The sequence below is a fragment of the Fundulus heteroclitus genome, chromosome 8 (assembly GCF_011125445.2).
Source record: "Fundulus heteroclitus isolate FHET01 chromosome 8, MU-UCD_Fhet_4.1, whole genome shotgun sequence".
Taxonomy (NCBI): Eukaryota; Metazoa; Chordata; class Actinopteri; order Cyprinodontiformes; family Fundulidae; genus Fundulus; species Fundulus heteroclitus.
The window spans coordinates 4,529,956-4,552,455 of record NC_046368.1 but is presented as its reverse complement, the minus strand read 5'-3'; the positions used below and the strand labels follow the sequence as shown (position 1 = coordinate 4,552,455).

Below are 22,500 nucleotides of genomic sequence, written 5' to 3'. Positions count from 1 at the left end.
GCGCAGTCGTGGGGAAAAGAAGGAACAGGGCTAGGCTTTAAACCCTTCATTAATATTATCGCTGCTGTTATATTTAACCTCCAGTACGGAAACAGACACAACACCATCATTACTTATTAAACAAAGATGAAGCTGCAGAACAAACGTCATCCTCCGTCTGGCTTCATACGGTGGAGCACGGTGGTGGAGGCGTGGTGGTCTGGGCTTGTTTTGCAGGCGCAGAGCTTCAGCACCTCGCAGTTATTGACTGGAACCAGAGGAGGGGGGGTAATCCAGGTTCCAGCCATTAGCATCTCCAGCTCCACAACAGAGGCGGGGCCTAGCTTTCAGTCCACGCCTACATTCAAAAAAAAAAAATAAATAAATAAAAATAATAATAATAAAACTCTATATGCTTGCATGTTTATTTGACGTTAACACGCGGTTCTTTGTTGTTGCTTTCGCGCGTGCATATAGTGAATGGCAGGGCAAAAACACATGGAGTTCTCGCCATAAAGCAAGACCGACTCTCGCGGTCTTGCACGAGACTTCTGAGCCTGTGTGTGCGGGCCGAGGGCTCCTGCAATTGCAAGTGCGGTATTTCCCCCACAGACCACCAGGGCGGCCGAGAAAACCTTTGTTCAACCTGAAATGACTCATTTAATCATCCAAAACGGTATGGAACACATTAATTAACTGAAAAATGTTGCATAGTATGCCTTTAGATGTAGCTGCGTCTTAATTCGCAGGCTGGGTCCTTCGAAGGACGCATTTTAAGGCCGGTGACGTCACAACGATGCGCGGAGGCTGTCCCATTTGGCAAAAATTCTGGGGATGCTTAAAATGCAGCCTTCAAATGCGTCCTCCTTTTCCCCGAATTCTGAGGATGCACCGCTACCATCCTTAGTGGCCTCGCCTGCCATAAGATTTCCCGAGGTGCTTTGTGCGCTTTTTTAGTGATAGTGAAAGTAGTGATTTAGGTCAGTTATTTACAGGGTTTGTACACATTTAACTATTCAATTCAAATTACTAAAGTTACAAACATAAGCTTATATCAAGTCTTACAAATAAATAAAATGTTATATTTAAACATATTCGTCAATCTGCTGACAAGCGTTTGTTTAATAACAGGTATATTATGATCATTAGCAGACCCCTGGGTGAAAATAATAGCAGGTAAATGTTACCTCTCCACTGCGCTCTCCCAGCCTGAGAAAAAATCGTCGCCGGTTTTGCTGCCGCCGAAGCCGTCTAACCAGACTCTCCTCCTCCAATAACAAGTAAATAAAAAAATAAATTCTATAAAAATTTCCATATTTCCATTTTTTTTTTGTGTCGTTTATTCTGTCGGTTTTTTTATGGCGCTGTTTTTCCCTGGCTTGGGGTAGCCGCGACCAGGAAGTGCTCCAAAGGCTAGACCGGTCCATTTACCAACGGCTGAGGATCCTCCGGAGCATCCTCCCATGGCTGAGTCCTTCGAAGGACGCAGCCGCCGAATTGAGACACAGCTTTTGTCTTTGCTTCAACACGACTGGCTCTGCAGAGCTGGACCGCATGCTAGTGAGCTAGCTTAGCCGCTTGATTCAGGCGTGTGCAGCAAGGGACACGTGTCATAGTTGCAGGACAACTTGGGGTTTGAAACCACCTGGTAAAGTGAACAGGGTGATTTTTTTTTTTTTTTTTTTTTACTTTCTGAGCCGGATTTAGCCGCCTCTGTTCTGAAGGATTGAGGTTTGGACTTTGACTAGGCCATTGCTGCATCTTCAGTCTTCCAGACAGACTTTAACCTGCTAACTGAGAACTGTAGAGTCTGAGGTGGAGCTCCTGGGTTTCTGGTCATTTCTCTGAGCTTTCAGATGGTCTGGAGACGTCTTCCCAGGTTGATGGCAGCAAGAGTTGCTTCTCTGAGGTCACTGCTGACGTCTTTCCATCGTGGCGTTGTTTACGCTGATGATCAGTTTATCAGTGATAAACACAACCAGTTGCTACTTTCCCTCCTTAATGGTGCTCAGTTTGCTATTTCAGTTTCATCTGTTTTCGATTAGTAATGCCTGTGTGGTTTAAATAATAACAGAACCTGGAGGAGACTTCATCGTGTTTGTGATAAATGCTTAGATCTATCACTGCAAAAACTGATCAAAAATAAGTAAAATGTTCTTTAAGTTAGTGTAATTATCCATCATTTGATATTAAATAAGATTATCTGCCAATGGAATGAGTAATTTTACCCCTAAAATAAGATAATTAGACATCCTGCACTTGAAATAAGATGAGGGAGATGAATTGTTCCTATTCTAAGTGCAAAAATCTCCTTCCATTGACAAATCATCTTATTTACCTGCTCAACCAAGGACAAATACACTCATTTTAAAGAATATTTTACTTATTTCTAGGTCTGTTTTTGCAGTGCAGCATCTAGAGATCTAGAGCAGCCAGTTTCCTAACAGTTATGTTGTCACAAATACAAATGTTCCATTTAAATGTGGTCGTCTTACGGTGTTTTCCATAAGCAGAATAAAATGTAATAACCTTGATAAGTGAATTAGCTGCTTTGTTCATCTCAGTTGAAGAATTTTGAGCAATTAGTTAATTACTCTCAATAATTCAATTCAAAAAGTGAAGTTGAAATGTAGATGTATTCCACTCAAAGTGATGTATTCCAAGTGTTTATGTCTGTTATTTCGGATGATTACGGATTACAGCTAAAGAAACATCATGGAGAAGACTGTGACAACCGTCCAGCCGTTCTTAAAGTTAGTGTATTTATCCTTCATTTGAGCAGGTGAATAATATTATCTGCCAATGGAACGAGTATTTTGACCGCTAAAATAAGATAATTAGACATCCTGCACTTGAAATAAGATGATGGAGATGAGTTGTCCCTATTCTAAGTGCAGAAATCTTATTCCATTGACAAATCATCTTATTTACCTGCTCAAATCAAGGACAAATGCACTAATTCTAGTTGTGTTTTTGCAGTGTAGCATCTACAGTTATGTTGTCACAAATACAAACACTGCAAAAACGGATCTAAAAAATAAGTAAAATGTTCTTAAAGTTAGTGTAATTATCCTTGATTTGAGCAGGTAAATAACATTATCTGCCAATAGAATGAGTATTTTTACCCCTAAAATAAGATAATTAGACATCCTGCACTTGAAATAAGATGATGGAGATGAATTGTTCCCATTTTAAGTGCAAAAATCTTATTCCATTGGCAAATCATCTTATTTACCTGCTCAAATCAAGGATAAATACACTTATTTTAAGAACATTTTACTTATTTCTAGTTCCGTTTTTGCAGTGAATGTTCCATGTAAATTTGGTCGTCTGATGGTGTTTTCCATAAGTAGAACAAAATGTAATAACCTTGATAAGTGAATTAACTGCTTTGTTCATCTCAGTTGAAGAATTTTGAGCAATTAGTTAATTACTCTCAATAATTCAACTCAAAAAGTGAAGTTGAAATGTAGATGTATTCCACTCAGAGTGATGTATTCAGCCTTAAGTTCTGTAACTCTTTCCGACTCCTTTGGATCGAGGCGTTAGTTTTTGAGTTCTCTTGGCCGACTTCGTGTTGTCAGACGGGTTCTGTTTAAAGCGATTCCTTCGTGGGTCGTGAAATTGAACTGAACAGACATTTAAGTGTAACACAGAAGAAACCCGTAAGGGGGCGAGTAGTTCAGCCCTGAGAGGAACCTGCGGGCAGACGTGTTCAGTCGGTAGCGAGAGAGAAAAAAGGTCCGTAGATCTGACGGCTTGGTGCGGGAGGCGGCTGGGTTTGTTTGAGAAGTTCTTGTCAGGCGGCGCGGGGGGCTCCTCTGTCGGGGCTTTAACCCTCTCCTCTCTCTGATGTGTCGAACATCAAACGCTGCGCCGTTACGCACACACCGAGACCGGCAGCGAGCTCCAACAGCTGGTACCAGACTGAACAGAACAGAGCTGTCACATCCAGACTTCAGAGCCGACACACACACACAGCCCATAATAATCCCGGCTCACAGCGACAGAGCGCACACTCCTGCACCATGCAGGCGACGAGGAAGAGTCCGCTGACGGTTCCATGTGGCCCTTCATCACTTCTCCTCCTCTGGAGTCTGATCTCCAGGAGCCTGAAGCTCCTCAGGTCCTTCGTCCGCCTCTGAATGAGAGCGGAGGGCGATCCGGGTTCTGGACGTCTCAAACGGATCCATGTGAGACTTTATTTCTTATCACAGGACAGCATCTGTTTGCTCTATCTCTTCTCTCCTTATCTTCACTCATTTCATTTACAGAGCCCTGCAAAAGTATTCATACCCTTTAAACTTTTCCACATTTATTCACGTTTCAAACCCAATCTCTAAAGCTTTTATCTGGATGTTATGTGACGGGCCAGCACTATAAATAAGATATTTACTGTAAATTCAACCTAAATTATTCTAATTTCTCACCGAGATAGAAGTAATATTCCCTACAAACAATCCGTCCTCCCCATCAACAATGTTTAGTCACATTTTTCTCCTTTAAAACCTAGAGGCTCGGTCCAGAACGTCTTCCAGGGTTTACTTCCTGGTTCCTGAGCCAATCATGTGAGAGTTCTCTGGATGCACAAGAACTAGAACAGCAGAAATATTCCTGTCCTGTGGACGTAAAAATTGACAACAGCAACACACTGTTTAGAAACGGCATGTTAGATTGTTGTGATTGGCGAGCTGTTGTTTGAGTCACAAGGTGTCAGAATTACTTAGAGCTCCTTTAAAGTGGAAGAAAAACACAAAATACATGCTTTAAAAAGGTTACCAGACGACTAAACGGGTCAAAGTTTGGACTTTACCTGCCTGAAGTGGCATTCAGGACATGTTAGGGATTTTGCACGATCAAAAAGTTTTAATTGGATTTTCCCACAGTCACACGCTTTGGCTTCTCACCCAGAAAGTTTCTGCTTTAAACTGGTTTTATGACCCCAGTCTTACCTCCACAACATCGGTAACTTAGTCCACTTTCATCCGGTGTATTTCCCACAGCTGTACGACTCAGAGTTTTCTGTCATGTCTCCTGCATAAACGTCATAGACGCGTAAAAATGAGGCCACCAGGTTGTTTCCGCCACCAGCGGTGGAAGAACTTTGCCAATGCTACCTGTATTTGAAGCACCTGTGTTGTTAGCATGAGGCTTAAACTCTTGGACTCCAGTCTGGGCTTCGTAGGTCACTCAGCAGCTGCTTCTTCTAATAACCGATCCCTGTTGCTCTCTAACGTCAGTAATCACGTTATCCGCCGTTAAGAACTGCAGATGCTGTTTAAAAATAAGAGCGCAGCTTGGTTTGGTACAAAATGAAGTTTCACATTTTCCTGCAGGGTGGTGCAGCAATGCTAACCTGACTCTAGCCAGATGTATGTCGCTCCGCCTAGCTCCACTCACATCCATCTGGGACCTCTCCAAAGGAACTGCCTTTATTGAAGGCTGGGTCTTATCAAAAATCCTTGCATATGATTGGATAAGCCACTTGTCTGTCATCTTTATCGACGTGCTATTTCAACCACTCACACCGAAGCTAACCCGTGACGCTGTGAGAGCGACGCAGGCAAAAACAACTTTTTTTTTTTTTTTTTTATGTGTTTGCGGCTCTAGTGGCGTTTTATTGACAGTGAGCTGACAGGAAGAGGGGGAAAGACAGGCGGCAAAGCGCCGCGGGTCGGAGTCGATCCCGGGCCGACCGCGTCGAGGACTAAAGGCCTCCTAACATGGTTCACGCTAATCGCTAACCGCTACGCCACGGGCGCGCCCCGGAAAACAAAACTTGCCAAATCCGGTCGGGAGAAGGGCGAAAACATGGTTTCCACCAACAAAAGCCTTCAGAGCCGTTCTCTGATGTTCTTTTAATGAAACAATATTAGGTAGATTGGACAACACAGAAGAAATAGCAGCATCAATGCTAACGCTTGCTTCCTCGATGCGAGCCGCCATTGTTGTTGGAATCTCATGGTCGCTTCTCCACTACGTCACATCCATGAAACTCCAGCCCTGCGTCCTGATTGGCCAGACCATAAAATGGGTTGAAGAAATCACTTTCTACGGGAGATGTCCCAGATGGATGTGAGTGAAGCTAGGCGGAGCGACATACAGCTGGGGGTTGTAGTCAGGTTGCAGCATTGCAGCCCTGCAGCAGGGAGGTCCTGGGTTAGAAACCCAGCTATGTAGAATACCCAGGAGTATTTCTACGTTGGGTCTCCCTGTGCATGCGTGGGTTCTCTCCAGGTACTCCGGCTTCCTCCCGCTGTCCCAAAACATGACTGTTGGGTTAACTGCCATTAGGTGTGCGTGGTTGTGTGTCTCTGTGACGGACTGGTGACCTGTCCAGGGTAGAGCCCCCTGAGACCCTGCACAGATACGCAGGCACAGACAATGGACTGAAAACGGATTTTCACACTGCAAAAACAGAACTAAAAATAAGTAATATTTTCTTAAAATGACTGTATCTGTCCTTGATTTTAGCGGGTAAATAAGATGTTCTGCCAATAGAATAAGATTTTGGCACTTAAAATAGGAACAACTCATCTCCATCATCTTACTTCATGTGCAGGATGTCTAATTATCTTATTTTAGGGGTCAAAATGCTCATTCCATTGGCAGATCATCTTATTTAACTATTCAAAAACACAAATTTTAAGAACATTTTACTTATTTGTAGGTCTGTTTTTGCAGTGCATTCAGTTGCTTCCAGAGTTTAGTGCTTTTATTCTGTGTTAATTTAAAAATATATATATATTTCATTGTTTTCAAGCTCACTTTGGCAGAAACTGGGACAAAATTAACCAAACTAAAAAAGTCAAGGCAGCTTCCATGAGGCTCGATGATCGGCTGGACATGAAACCCCAGGAGGCATTTTTTCATTCGTTCATCTCTTCTATCTGTCCATCCATCAGGTTTTAAGTTCTTAGGTTTTTTTTGTGTGTTCCTCTTTTAAATGTAAGTTTTTCTTTTGCTTTTTTTTAACTACACCTTTTTAGCTTCTTCTTCATTCTGCTTGTGGTTTTCTTTCCATTTTCCTCCTGTCATGCAGCTTCCTTTGTACTTTTGTACATTTTTACCTTTCCATCTCACTAAACACTTGCCTAATTGTTTTCTTCCTCTCTTCCCCCCCCCCCTGTCCTTTATATTTCCTCCTCCTTTCCTTCCCTGCCTCCTCTCTCCAAACTGTGTCTTTCCCCTTCATCTTTAATTCCCCCACCTCATGCTTTCCATCCTTTTAATTGCATTTAGGATGCTGCCAGATATTGCGAGGTGTAATGTGCTGTCTGATTCCTCTCTAAGTGTTCTTAAATGATCACTATTTATTTGTCAAGCCAAGCGTTGAACGCTAATTAAGGAGAAATGCTTTGAACTGCTCGGTGTGTGTGTGATTGGTTGTTAGCGTGTGAAACGGTTGGAAGATGGAGGAAGATGTCTCGGTAAAGTGAGTCGTCTTCTACGGGGCTTGGGATGCTTTTTTCAACTTTAACGGAGAAAACCTTCTTCGTGTTTCGATCGACCAGAACTGAACTCATGATGTGAAGATCTCCTTCCGCTGCAGTCCACACCTATTTATGCTTATTCTCTCTTGTAACTGAAGTTAGATCCTTCACTGGCCGTCTGAGATGCTCTGGATCTCGTTTAGAGGACTTCTTTAAGCACGATGAGACGACCAGAGTCCAATGTCCTCTGAAGATTTTTCTTATTTGACATTTACATGTAATTTCTTTAGTCTTATCTGAAGAAGTTGGTTTGCTGGGTTCTTTAGGAAGACAAACACATCTCCACACCTATTTATCACCTGCTTGATCTGAGGCCGATTCTGGGAGGTGACAGATCTTCCGTTTTGAAGATGGTGACACTCTTTCTCCTCTCAGTCATTCCCAGTTTTAGGTCTTCTTAGGCACCTTGGCTGCATAAAACGCCTAAAAATTGTCCAAAGGAAGCCGCCAAGGGCTTGATGCCTGAACTATCTCATTATTTGAACCTGAGAGGTAGCGAGGTCTTCCATCCATCCATCATTCCATCCGTTTTCTAACGGATGGAATGACCTAAATATATCCATCCATCCATCCGTCCGTCCATCTGTTTAACCATCCATCCAACCATCCATCTGTTTAACCATTGTTGTGGGAGTTTTGGGTGGAATATTAAACAATAGTAACTGAGTTCCCATCTTTACTAAATGACGAGACGGTGGTATTACGTTCCAGCACTTTTATTGAGAAACAGAGCAGAGTGTCACATAGTTGGAAAGTAATCGCACCCCACGGTTCCGCTGCAGTCTCTGTCTGCCCTGTCTCTGCCTGCCTCGCTTTCGGGCTTCCCCTAATACTGCACCGTGGCCTTCCCATGAGACAAAACAAAGACAGTCTATCGTAAACAATCAGTATCCCTCAGCAGCTGCAGCATTTGGCCTTGCAATCAGAAAACAGTGGATCTTATACACAGACATCAGGTCTCCAGGCCTCCTCTGTCCGAGTGGTGTGAGGCCATAGTGACTTCAGAATAATAATTCTTATAACATTCCTCTCTTTTTTTTTTTTTTTTTTTGATGATGGCGTCGTCAGCATCAAGACAAAACAAGATGACCCATCATATGAAAATGTGAACAAAGCACAGAGGAACCATTTCTGTAAACTCGTAAAGTGGGACCCAAAGGGTTCCCGTGTTGGAACCGGGTAGTGCTGGAACTTTTAGTACAGATCAACATGAATGCTTCATAGAGCTTTAACACACAAGATCAAAGATTTAGCTTTTGTCTACAATTTAGGATTCATCTAATTAGGTAAGGCCTGTTTTAGGTACCTATGCGCACATTATTTTAAAATTACATTAGACTATGGTAAGCTAAACCCTGTTCAGTAACCAAGGTCGAATCCGTCTACTCTTCACCCACCCTGTAAAACCCCTTACTTGGTTCTCCATTTACCATTCCCATGGACAATCATCCATGACTTTCATACCTTACAAATCCAGGAGTACCACTGAGGGGCATCAGAGGGCAGGCTGGGTCTTTGTCATCAGAAAAATTCATCCTATCTAAAAGATGACAAAAACTGATTTGACCCCAGGTGAAATCACGCTCTCGGCCAATCTGAGCCTGAAACCCCTGTATTGAATCTAAGTCTTATCATTACCAGCTAATATTAAAGGATCTTTAGAGCCAATCCGATCCTGGTTCTTCCTATATCAAATCAAAAGGTGCATAAACCATAGATCCTTGTGTGTCTGAAGCAAACAGTTTCCATTTTTTTTTTACCATAAAACCATATTGATCAACATGATGTAACATTAAAGTGTAGATCTCATAACACAAAAAATCAAACATGTGAGTCAGTGGAACAGAGCAGTTAAACAAACAGCAACACAATATATGAGAAGAGTCCTAAACGTCAAGAATGCAAAGTTAAGGAAGCCTTCAGGCCATTCAGGCACAAGGCAGAAATTAATCTAATCGCGCTTAGGGTCTCTTCAGGCAACTCCTCCCGTTGAAGAATAAGGAATCAGAGTTCTCTGGCTTCTTCATCCCCAGTCCTCTTCTTGGTTCCTCCTCGCAGGCTGGACGATTGAGCTGGATGGTAATAAGCGTTCAGTTCTGGATGGGCACTGAGCATTTTATTTTGCATTTCTCTCTAATAAAACACTTTGTGAAGATGGTCTGCAGACACGAGTCCTTGTTCCCACTAGAGAACAGAAACAAGGTGTAATTAGTGTTCTTATCAAAACCCCTTTCATGTGTCATTTATTAAACATCCTCCAGGCACTTTCACATTCAAGATATTTCTGTCCACAATTATTTAGCTCTCAGAATTCTGCAATTTAATTATTAATTAAAATAGTAATCTTTAAGTTCAAATGTATATGCAGTAAATTCATAATAATTCTCAACAGAATGCTTTCAATGTGTGTCTTAACTGTTGTTGTCTGACAGTTGAAGTTCTCTGCAACATAATTTCATCAACATATTCGTTTCATGACATTTCCCCTTTATTTTGAAAAACCCAACTGAGAAAAAGAAAGCCTTTCCATGTGAAAGCCTTTTCCCTCTTTCTCTCTCTCTCTTTTTTTTTTTTTTTTAAGAAAGCGAGGTGCTGTTCTGCACTGAAAAGACAAAATATTTATACCATGCTGTTACTGTTCAAGGACGCCAAGGTTCTACAAACAAAGCAATGAGAGAGAACAGGAGCTTTTGAAAACGCTCTAACATTGTAGAACAACTAAAGCTACTTAAGCAAATCAGAATTAGTTCCCAAATTAATCCTAAAATAAAGTAAACCTTACATTGTGTACATTGTGATTATTTATTTATTTATTTATTTTCTTAAACTGAGGATTAAGGACTTTGATTAAGAAGTTCTAGGATGAACGCGTCTCTGCGTTCCTATTTGTCTAGGCCTCTGCAATCTGATCTATGATCTATGTATTCTTAGTGCCTGGTCAGGAAGGGTTAAGGTTCTCCGAAGCTTTCTGTTTTCAGCAACCCTGAAAACCCAGAACCCTTTACAGTCAGTGTAAGGTGTCAGGTAACCTGTGGGACCACCTTGTCGTCCCTCTGGTTCCACCAGCTGTGTCAAGTCCACAGCAGCTCGTCCTGGGTGCCATGCCCCAGGGGTCTCCACACCCCCCTGTGTGGAACGTCTCTCATTGTAAGGATCTCACCTTATGTCCCGTTCAAAACAGGAGTTCCAATGTGGGGTGTCTTTGCTGCTTTAATGTTCCTCAGAGAAAACCTTCATTCATTGATATCACCTTCAAGCTGTTACCCTTTTATCATCACAGCCCCCCAACCATCCTGACCAGATCCAAAATCTTCCCATAATCTAATCTAATTAAATTAATCTTACTTATTTTCTGTATGTAGGACGATAACCATTAAATTATCCTGATCTAAAAGCTGTCAGGTTAAAGGTTTGCTAAACTCAGTGTTGTGTTTTTTCCCTTAGGATGTTTAACTGGTTAATAAGACTACTGAGATATTTGTGTTCTAGTTGAAAGAAATTAAATCTCCATAAATATTGTAACCATTGTACCCTGATGCTTTAATCCTAAATTTACCCATGTTAGTTAGTAGGATGTGTCATTATGCTAATTTTTTGCAACCTTATCCATTTTAGCCAGTAACCTTTTCTTTGCGTTTTATTGATGCCTGCCAGAGTAGCAGAAATCAGCTTACACTAAGATGTTCATTAAATGAAATGCTATTTAAAAGTTCAGATTACTCTACTTATATAGTGAAAACTAATTAATTCATTCATTTATTTATTTAACTGTTGATATAATACCCACTTAATTTATTAAGTTGCTCCATGATTCCATCAAGGTGCTTCTTTAAAAGTTTTCACCTTTACATAATCTTAATGTGTTTCATAATGTGTGTTTTGTTTTAATTGTGTACAACAAAATCTGAAGTGAAATGCATGAAGTCGTGTCTGCAGAACTCATCTGTGTTTGTTGTCGAAGGTTGTCCGATGCCTCAGTCATAGTCCTTCATTGTCCATTTTCAGTCCAATGTCTAAATTCAGCAGCCCAACATTCTCCTTCTCATCAAGAGTCCATCCTCCAGTCCTCACGCCTGCAAACAGAATGAATTCTGCCAGCATTTTTTGCCAAAGAAAACGCTCCATAGGTTGAAAAGAAATTACAGCAAAACAGTCACAAACATTTTAACTACAGTGTTCCCTCTAACATGACAAACATAAAAGAAACAAAAGGATAAAAAATAAATCAAACTTTGTCTCTGACAAAATAAAACTCAAAACTGGATCAGGCTGAAGTCAATGACATCACCTTTAGTCCGTGTCCCAAGGATCAGCCCCCATGGCACTGCGGCACTGTTTCTGCATTCTCTCGCATCTGAGAACGTCTAAAATGAGACTAAATCTCTATGTTAGCACAATCCTATCATATTGACCAGGTTTCTTTGCAAAGAAAAAGAAGCAGAAAGATAGAGCTGTTAATAGCAGAAAGCAACAAACATTTTTAAGACACCACCTTTCCTGCTGGAAGATCTGGCATAACTTGGTTAAAACCAAGAATAATTTAGTGTCCAAATCTGATTATAACTCCTTTAATCTGAAAGCAATAACTCAGAGAAAAACAAGAGTGTTAATAGCATGCAGTTAAAACCCTGGTCCCCTTAGTGTCCCTTTAACGTGATGTTTTTCCCTTTTTTCTGATCCTGGGATGGTTTCTATTCTTCCCCTTTCCTTTGAAACTCCGTTCAAAACACCTCCAAAAGAAAGAAAACAAAAAAACGAAAGAAATGAACCAAACAAAATTAAAACAAAATTGTTTTTCAAGGAGCACAATTATGTCTTTTCCAATATGACATAGGTTTTTGACTTATTACAAACCTTTTTGATATCCTTCTGGTCCTTTGACCATGTGTATTTGCTGTTAGTAATAATTTTATTCATATATACCTTTTCAATCTAAATTGGTCAAGTGTGAAACTTTAAAGCAATGATTGTTCCCTTTTAGTTTTCTGAACTTCTAGTGTTTCTCTATAAATGATAAGAGTTTTCCCCATAATTCAGCACATTGAGAAGGCTACCCAAAACAAACCAAGATTAGAATTAAAATTTAACCCTTCAGAAGCTGGCTTTATTTTATTTTTTTCCCTCTGACATAGTTTTCGTGCCCCAGGCCAGAAAACACAGACCCAGCCTCGCCATAAACATTCAGATGTTTAAATCATGGTCAGATTTGTTTATCATATCTATTGTCCTTCTCAGGTTATACTGTCCCTCTGAGGATCGCCTCAGCTCAGCATAACTAATAACATCAGATGATTTTGTAACTGATGACGCGTGTAACGTGGCCTTCTGATATTTTGACGCTTTTCAAAAATTTCTCATTAGTTGCATTCAAATTCCAAGTAAAAAATAAATAAAATAAATGAATAGAAAACCCTTAGAAAAGCAATTCATATTTAGTTCCATACAGGTTTGTTCAAAGCACAGTTTTCCCTCATCTATTTAAATCAAAAATCTTGTATATCTAAACTTCTTTCAACTGGACTGGTTTGTGATGAATCATTATTATTATAAGCAATGAGATCTCAGTAATTTTAAATTACTTTAGGGCTAAAAAATAAGTGATAGGATCTCAGCCTAAATTTGTAAAACAGTAAACTTAACAAGCTTATGTAACGCTTATTTCCAATTTCTAACAAAGCTGAAATAATTCTGTTCAAGCCATGTTAATCTCTCCGTGTATCAATTTAATTTGGTCCTGATATTTAATGTTAAAAAACAAACTTTGTTATTTAAATCTCTCTTTTACTGTACCTCTATTGTTAACATAGTCCATGCTTAAAATGTCATTTGAATTACGGAGCTGCAGTTCTCCCAAAACAAATGAACATTCTGAAACCATGAACATTACTTTTAGAATTAATTCACACAGACTGACGAACGTTTAGTTACATAGATACATAGATACATACACACGTACAGTTACATACAAACAATGACATTCAGACAGACAAACACGTGCAGGCCTGCTTTTTCACCATCTTAAATAGTTCTATGTTTTTCATAATTTTTAAACGTCAACGCCGAAAGATGTTTTCAACGCGTTAAGTTCCCGCTTAGTTTAAAAGGTGGAGAGCGTGCGCTGGTTACGACCCCCCGATGTTTCGTCCACACGCGGTTTTACGCTTCAGTCCCGCAAGGATACAACTCTGTGTCTCGCAGACACTTGGACGCTTACCCATTTTTGAAAGTTATACGTCGCTATTAGCAGTTCAGAACAGTTTTATCCACAACGGAAGTGCCTAATCGGTCCCCACGTAAACGCTTCCCCGGTGCAACGCCTTTTTAGTTTCGTTTCCGTTTCCTTGTTTTTATCGCTTTTCTTTTTTTCTCTTAATTTTATGTTTATTATTTAGTAGCAGTACTGCAATAAAATAAAATAATAGTAATAATAATAATCCCTATGTGAGAAATCTGCATGTTTAATCAAATCATTTCAAATCATTTATGCATGCCATGCGTCTGGGCCCCTACGTTTTTCAGCATGAAATCGAACGTCTCACCCTGGGGCTAGGCTTGACCCTGAAAAACCTCTGCCTTTCCCCCATTACACTGACTCTTCTGCATCCAGACTTTTTTTTTTTGTTTGTTTTTATTTATTTTATCCTTTTTTTGTGTTTTTTATTATTTTTACTCGTCCTTAGCACGATCGACCAACTAAATGAAAGGCCTCACATCCGATGGTCGCCTTTTTGGTATAATGGTCGGGGTCCCCACTTATCAAAGCTGCAAACGTCTTCGCAACAGTCAAGGACTTAAGCATCCCTGCCGCTTTCATCCACAACAGAAGTGGACAGCCTCTTGCACAAACCCAAGACAAGAGGACTTTAATGGACCAGCTGCAAACTGCTCAGCCGGTCACCTGTTCTCCAGGTGAAAATCACTCTGCCACTCCTCCCCCCTTGTGGGAAAGTCCGTATTTCAGCTGAAAACGTATTCTAATTAAATTTTGAATTTTAGTTTAATGTTTAAACCTTAGTCACCGTTCGGTATTGCGAACCCTGTTTTATTTGCCTTAAGGATTAAATATAATTCATTATTTCTACCGGCTTTTACTTTTACTACCTTTTAGGTTTACAGTTTTAAATTTTAAAATTTCTTGAGGTATACTTTAAAATGGGGTTTAAAATTTAAAAGCTTGCAAGCATTTTTTGACCAATTGTGTTTGTTTTTAAAAGAGCTGGACAAAAAAATCCCCTTACCGTCTCATGAAAGAAAGGTTCGGATCTTCGCGCCGACGCCCAGAGACGCTCCGAGACCAGGAGCTCCTCCACATCCCTTGAAAATCCATTCGGGGTACCAGAGGCCGGATAACCTCTCCGGGCCGGCCAAAGCAGCTCCTGTCCCCGGACTCCCTCGCTCGTCGGTCGGAGATCCTGTTCGTGACGCCAAATTGTTGTGGGAGTTTTGGGTGGAATATTAAACAATAGTAACTGAGTTCCCATCTTTACTAAATGACGAGACGGTGGTATTACGTTCCAGCACTTTTATTGAGAAACAGAGCAGAGTGTCACATAGTTGGAAAGTAATCGCACCCCACGGTTCCGCTGCAGTCTCTGTCTGCCCTGTCTCTGCCTGCCTCGCTTTCGGGCTTCCCCTAATACTGCACCGTGGCCTTCCCATGAGACAAAACAAAGACAGTCTATCGTAAACAATCAGTATCCCTCAGCAGCTGCAGCATTTGGCCTTGCAATCAGAAAACAGTGGATCTTATACACAGACATCAGGTCTCCAGGCCTCCTCTGTCCGAGTGGTGTGAGGCCATAGTGACTTCAGAATAATAATTCTTATAACACCATCCATCCATCCATCCATCCATCCATCCGTTTAACCATCCATCCATTCATCCAACCAACCATCCATCCATCTAACCATCCAACCATACATCCGTTTAACCATCCATCCATCCATCCACCCATCCAAATATTCATCCGTTTAACCATCCATCCATCCATCCATCTAACCATCCAACCATTCATCCGTTTAACCATCCATCCATCCATCCATCCAACCAACCATCCATCCGTTTAACCATCCAACCAACCATCCATCCGTTTAACCATCCAACCAACCATCCATCCGTTTAACCATCCAACCAACCATCCATTTAACCATCCATCCATCCATCCATCCATCCATCCATCCAACGGCGACTCTCTCCAGCTTCCTCTGGGTGGTTCCAATAATTATGGATTGGGATCCTCCAAAAAGAGAGATATGGATGGATGGATGGATGGTTAAACGGATGGATGGTTGGATGGTTAGATGGATGGTTAAACGGATGGATGGATGGATGGATGGATGGATGGATGGATGGATGGATGGATGGATGGATGGATGGATGGATGGATGGTTAAACAGATGGATGGTTAAACAGATGGATGGATGGATGGATGGATGGATGGTTAAACGAATGGATGGATGGTTAAACAGATGGATGGTTGGATGGATGGTTAAACGGATGGATGGATGGATGGATGGATGAATGGATGGATGGTTAAACGGATGGATGGTTGGATGGATGGTTAAACGGATGGATGGATGGATGGATGGATGGATGGATGGATGGATGGATGGATGTTCCTACTCTGCTTATTGGTGATTGTGAGTCTATAAAGGTGAAGTTGGCCTGTTGGGTCCAAACTCTCCGTTGGGTCAAAAAGCCTAAAGCAGAACTAAAGAAATGAATTCCCTGAAAACACAGAACCGTGCGGTTTGATAATTCCTGCAGTAATCTCCTCCTGCATCTGCTTGTAGTGATTTCCCTCCGTCGTTATCCTCCCGCTAGTGTGTGTGTGTCTGCTTCTCTGCGAAAACCTGGAGATGTTCCTCACAGAGCTGACTGGGTACCCAGCTGCTCATAGAGACGATATTAACTAAGATAGATTACCAGAGAGCGAGGGAGACGGCAAGGGAGGGAGGGAGAGATGCACAGGCATGCACAGAACCACAAGTGGAGAGATCACCATGGCCCAGACGCAGAACAGGAAGACAAGACGCTTAAAAATAAATGCATGTAGAACAGAGGCAGAGATGAACAAAATAAAGTCTCCTCCATGATGGATGGCTGCCCGGGTTCAACAAAAGCAGCGTTTCCTCGGCTGCCTCCTCTCCTCCTCCGCCCTCCGTCCTCGTGTGACTGAAAACCAAACGCTCACTCTTCATCAATTTCCAGCGTCGCAGCCAGGAGACACACGAGGAAGTAGGGGAGGCAGGAAGGAGCCATTAATTACCAGGAAGTGCTGGCGAGGCAGCGGCGCACCTGTACGCCATCTTGGCTCCAGCTGACACGCACGCGGCGTCCTGAGGGAGTCGGGCCCGGAGGCTGCTTCCACTCCGCCGAGACAAAACTGGACGAGTGGATGAAGACACGGAGGTTCGTCTCAGAGAGGACTGACCCGGTTGTCCTGTCCAGATTTGGTCTGGAGCCTGGCATTCCTGTAAAAATGTGTGAAAGAACTACATGAACTAGAAAAAGATGCTCCTGCGTAACAGCAGGTGAGAATGCTAATCTGCAGAATGATTTGAGGACAAGATGCAGAAGATCCCTGCAGAAGAGAAAAAGTAGCTGAAAAACATTGAAATCAGATTTGAAGAATTTGAAAAAAATTGCAGAATTTGAATGGATTTGAAGAAATAGAAGAATTTGAAGAATTTGAAAAAATTTAAAAAATTGCAGAATTTGGAAGAATTTGAAAAAATTGCAGAATTTGAAGGGATTTGAAGAATTTGAAAAATTTGAAGAATTTGAAAAAATTGAAGAAATAGAAGAATTTGAAAAATTTGAAGGAATTTGAAGAATTTGAAAAAATTTGAAGGAATTTGAAAAATTTGAAGGAATTTGAAGAATTTGAAAAAATTTGAAGGAATTTGAAAAATTTTAAGAATTTGAAAAAAATGTGAAGGAATTTGAAAAAGTTGAAGAATTAAAAAAATTTTTAAGAATTTGAAAAAAATTGAAAAAATGTAAAAAATTGAAGAATTTGGAAGAATTTGAAAAAAAATGTAAAAATTTGAAGAATTAGAACAATTGGAAGAATTTGAAGAATGTGAAGAATTTGAAGGAATTTGTATCAATTTGCATTGATTTCAATGGGAACAGCCAAAAAATCGCACGAAAAGTGAAATAGAAACAGTAAAAGTTAGCATAACTATGAGATATAGCAGTCATTCCGGGAACGAGTAGAACGTTTTGATACCAAAATTGTTGAAATCGGTTGAAGTGTGCGGGAGTAGTTAGACGCCGACGGAATAATAATAATAAAGAAAAACAGGAAAACAATCAGTGAGAATGCTGATTAAACATTTGCTGCAGTAGCACAACGTGAAACTGAAAGATACGTAAATATTCCACCGTTTCTGTTCCACGGCTCAGAAGCTGCTAAGTAATAATGTCGATGAATTCTGGAAAGAGGTGAACAATTTCAATAAGTGCAACTGATGGAGTTTCAGGGTCAGAAAATATTCTGGCATCACAGTATAATATTTAACCGTGTCAAAGGTGATGAGCATAATGTGGATAATGTTGAATATTACAGCCAAGTGATAGTTATGTTGCAGGTGGTACATAATACAAGGTTTTTATCACATAACGGCTGACAACACAGCATGTGGGTTATTACATTACAGCAGAATGCCTTAAATGTTACTTAATACCTTCATTTTACTTGTACAAATCTGTTTCAAAGGCTTTATGCCAGTTCTGGTTATCAAAGGCGAAGCCGGTAAACTGGACAATTTGGAAAACTACAAACTTACAGCTCTTGTTAAAAAGTAGTGAAAATACTCTTAGAGCAATTTAGAGTTAAAGTTTTAAAAGGATTTAAAGCTTAACATGGCACTAAGTTATGTATACAAGACAGAGCTCGTCAGTTCTCATGCGTTTTATTGATACGTCTAAAGTAATGTTGTGGGTATGGGGGGTTTACTATCATCTTTTCTTTTTCATTTATATTTTGATGACCTTTTAGAAAGACTGAAAACGTATAACACTGGATGTTTTATTGGAGATCTTTTAGTGAATCGTCATGTATGCAGACAATATTGTGGTTTTTATTCCATCAAGTCCTGGTCTTCAACAGCTTTGAATACGTTATAAAACAATATACCAATGCCTGTAAGAACGCTGTTACAATCTGTCGAACTAACGGGGATAAATAGTTAACGTTTCCAGAATTCATACTGTCAGTAACATACTTGGCGTCAAATTTATATATCATATAAATTAACCTGACAATAGATTATCATGGATAATCACAGTTATCACTCTCATCTGTGGAGACACTGCTACAGTTTTCTTTGTTTTTGATCACTGCATATATGTATTTGTGTTGTGTGGTTGTTTCTTATTCTGCTTTTTTAGCTGGACCCTGAGTTTCTATATATATTCTATATATATTCTGTAGGTTTTAGGCCATGGGGTTGAGATGATGGAAGAAGGTTGATTTTTTTTTTTTGGGTCTGTTAAACCAGTTCTGTGTTGATCTTTTCAGGTAGTTTTCATTTTTCAGACAGAATCCAGCTGGTTGCTAAGCTGATTAAGTCCAACAACATGGCGTCCTGGTTCTTCAAAAGGTTCATGATTCCTTGAACTCTGACGAGGTTCCCAGGGTCTTTTGAAAGAAACTGGCCCACAGCATCACAGATTCTCCACTCTGCTTAATGCTGGACATGGGATGCTCTTTAAACATGTTCATTTGTGGGACATTTGTCGCTTAAAGGTGTCGTTGGTTGCAGCCAGAGCCTCAGTAGCTTATAGCAAAACCCGCTGACATGTAGAGAGCATCTAGTGGCTGTTCTGATGTTCTGACCTCCTTTTCCATCCTCCTCACCGTAGATGAACTTTGGTCCTCCTCCGGCCTTGCCAGTTTATTTGGGTACAAAGGACAAAATGGACTGAATACTGGTGATATTTTTAGATTTTTTTTTTGCCAAAATTTAGAAAATCATGCATAATTTTCCTAACCTGACTCATGCCAGCTGTATGTCGCTCCGCCTAGCTTCACTCACATCCATCTGGGACATCTCCCATAGAAAGTGATTTCTCCAACCAATTTTATGGTCTGGCCAATCAGGACGCAGGGCTGGAGTTTCATAGATGTGACGTAGTGGAGACGCGACCGTGAGACTGTTTTGATAGCAATGGCGGCTCGTTGAGGAAGCAAGCGTTAGCATTGATGCTGCTATTTCTTCCGTGTTGCACCAATCTACCTAATATTGTTTCATTAAAAGAACATCAGAGAACGCCTCTGAAGGCTTTTGTTGGTGGAAACCATGTTTTCGCCCTTCTCCCGACCGGATTTGGCAAGTTTTGTTTTCCGGAGCGGTTAGCGGTTAGCGGTTAGCGGTTAGCGCGAACCATGTTAGGAGGCCTTTAGTCCTCAACGCGGTCGGCCCGGGATCGACTCCGACCCGCGGCGCTTTGCCGCCTGTCTTCCCCCCTCTTCCTGTCAGCTCACTGTCAATAAAACGCCACTAGAGCCGCAAACACATTAAAAAAATTTTGTTTTTTCCTGCGTCACTCTCATCAGCGTCACGGGTTAGCTTCGGTGTGAGTGGTTGAAATAGCACGTCGATAAAGATGACAGACAGGTGGCTTATCCAATCATATGCAAGGATTTTTGATAAGGCCCAGCCTTCAATAAAGGCAATTCCTATGGAGATGTCCCAGATGTATGTGAGTGGAGCTAGGCGGAGCGAAATACAGCTGGCAGGGTCAGGTTGCATGACGCCGCTGCTGTTTCACGTCAAAAAATAGAAGGTACACCTGGTCTGGCGTTCTGTTAGCTGTGACATCATCCAGGGAAGACAAATCACCCGCTATTACCATCTAATGTAGAACAGATTACTGGATCAATGTGTGCTTCTGTGCTTTTTTGTCTCTCTTAATGTGTCTCTGCTCTGTCTTCTCTAACATAGAAAGTACTCCTGGGTCAATGTGAGCTTCTGTGCTTTCTGTGTCTCTGCTCTGTCTTCTCTAACATAGAAAGTACTCCTGGGTCAATGTGAGCTTCTGTGCTTTCTGTGTCTCTGCTCTGTCTTCTCTAAGCCCCAGTGGGTGGAGGCAGATGAGCGTTCACACTGAGCCTGGTTCTGGTTCTGCTGGAGGTTCTCCTCCCTGTTAAAGGGGAGTTTTCCTCTCCACTGTCGCTTCATGCATGCTCAGTATGAGGGATTGCTGCAAAGCCATCAACAATGCAGACGACTGTCCACTGTGGCTCTACGCTCTTTCAGGAGGAGTGAATGCTGCTTGGAGAGACTTGATGCAACCTGCTGGGTTTCCTTAGAGAGGAAACTTATTTTTTTGATTTTGTAAAACGCCTTGAGATGACATGTTTCATGAATTGGCACTATATAAATAAAATTTTATTGAATTGAATTGAAAAAGCCTGTCGAGGTGCGCTGAGGTGACGAAATGTGAAGAAGTTCTCATGAGGAAATGTGAAGGCCTACAGGTAACGAGATGCAGACGGGCAGACGGGCGTTCCTCCTACTTCAGCGACTCGTCTCGTTGCTGTGGAGACCTGGCGTGATGCTTGAGCTTCTGGAGAAGAAAAGAAAGAAAGGCGACCACAATCAATGAGACCCTTTTTGTTTTAGTGGGAACCTCCTTTTAGCCCCCTGATGGCGGGCACACACTGAAACCCACCGGGACGGCTGAAACAGTGCGTGACTGTGTGCCTTTGTGTCTGACTCCCTCTCAGTGTGTGTGACTGACTTTATTTAAGACAAGGGCCCTTTTGTTTTAAGGCTCCGGTGCCGAGGCCGGCCCTGTAATTGGCCTACTTAGGCCCTGTTTAGCATGAGAAAAGTCTCCTCGGCCCGGCAGAGCCCGGCTAACTTTTGTTTCCAGCCGCAGACGGAACAGGTTCGGCGATGAGAATTCAGATCAGGACGAAAAAAAAAGAGAAAAAAACACAACCCCCCCACACCCGGAGTCTAAACACACTCCTCCGCCTAAAACACACCACACGCTAATTACTTAACGAGGAGCTGGGAAAAAAAAAAAAAAAAAAACATGTCAGTTGAGTCTATTTAAGGGAGGAGGGAGAGGCTGCTTATTTTTCACCTCCTTCCTCCTTTAACAAACTTTCTGTGCCACTTTAAATAAAAAAAGAAACCCCTTCTTTTCTCCCTGAATCAGCCCAGATGCCACTTGTTGCTGCAGAAATCACTGAACTTAATTAGCGGGACAATGTGTGTGTGTAGGAGCGCTCTGAGCCGTAAACAGAGCCGCCGCTCACAGTGAGCGCAGAGGAAGGAGTTAGGCTGAGCCGGGATGGGAACGTCTCCACGCTCAGCAACATGGAGTCGCTCTCATGGAGGTAAATGCCACCAAAACCAGACTTTCTGATCGCTTACAGGGCACTCAGGTAGGATCGGCCTCACGTAGAAACATCTTCAACCTTTCTGACGCTTTAACCGACTTTTATGGAAAGTTTTACCTCCGTAACGGTCTTGATATTAATTTGCAGATCAGAAACAATGTGATTTATTTGCAGGAATTTAGTGTAAATGTACAAAATAACCCAAATTTTCTCATTTGGGACAATTATGGAGACTAACCTTTGGACTTTAACAGAAGATGAAGGTCTTCTAGATACCAGAGACCCAATTAGACCTGAAATGATCTAATAAAAAAGATTTTAATAGTTATTTATGCTGGTAAATGTGCATTTTTAAAAACAAGCAGGCAGAGGAAAACAACAGTACATTAAAAAGCACTCTGTTCTGGAAAGAATAGCTAAGGATGCTGTGGGAGCATTCTTGCATACTTTTTAACCCTTCACTCTTGTTTTATTTTTATATAAATGTAAAAAGAAAAAAATTAAAAAGTGTTTTTGCTGTCAAGTGTATTTAAGAATAGCAAAAATACATGAATGTAGATATTTAGAACCCAAATGAGCTAAATTAGGAATACCTCTGACTGCTACATGGCGGCAAAGAGCTTCCAGTAAAATCCTTACTGCGTGTAAATTATGCATCAATAGGC

General features: G+C 41.3%; 1 protein-coding gene across 7 annotated transcripts in view; it reads left to right on the top strand.

Annotated features, from left to right (window-relative positions):
* Window positions 1-22,500, top strand: part of LOC105938970 (transcription factor 4) — a 302,561-nt gene that overhangs the window by 147,726 nt on the left and 132,335 nt on the right. Inside the window, exon 1 of one of the 7 annotated variants that reach the window (XM_036139978.1) lies at window positions 21,590-21,832. The exons of the other annotated variants lie outside the window; for them this stretch is intronic. Within the exon in view, the coding sequence (XP_035995871.1) occupies window positions 21,827-21,832 (6 nt within the window). The 5' untranslated portion in view covers window positions 21,590-21,826. Of the gene's footprint in view, window positions 1-21,589; window positions 21,833-22,500 lie in introns of those variants that run through there. 7 annotated transcript variants of the gene reach the window in all.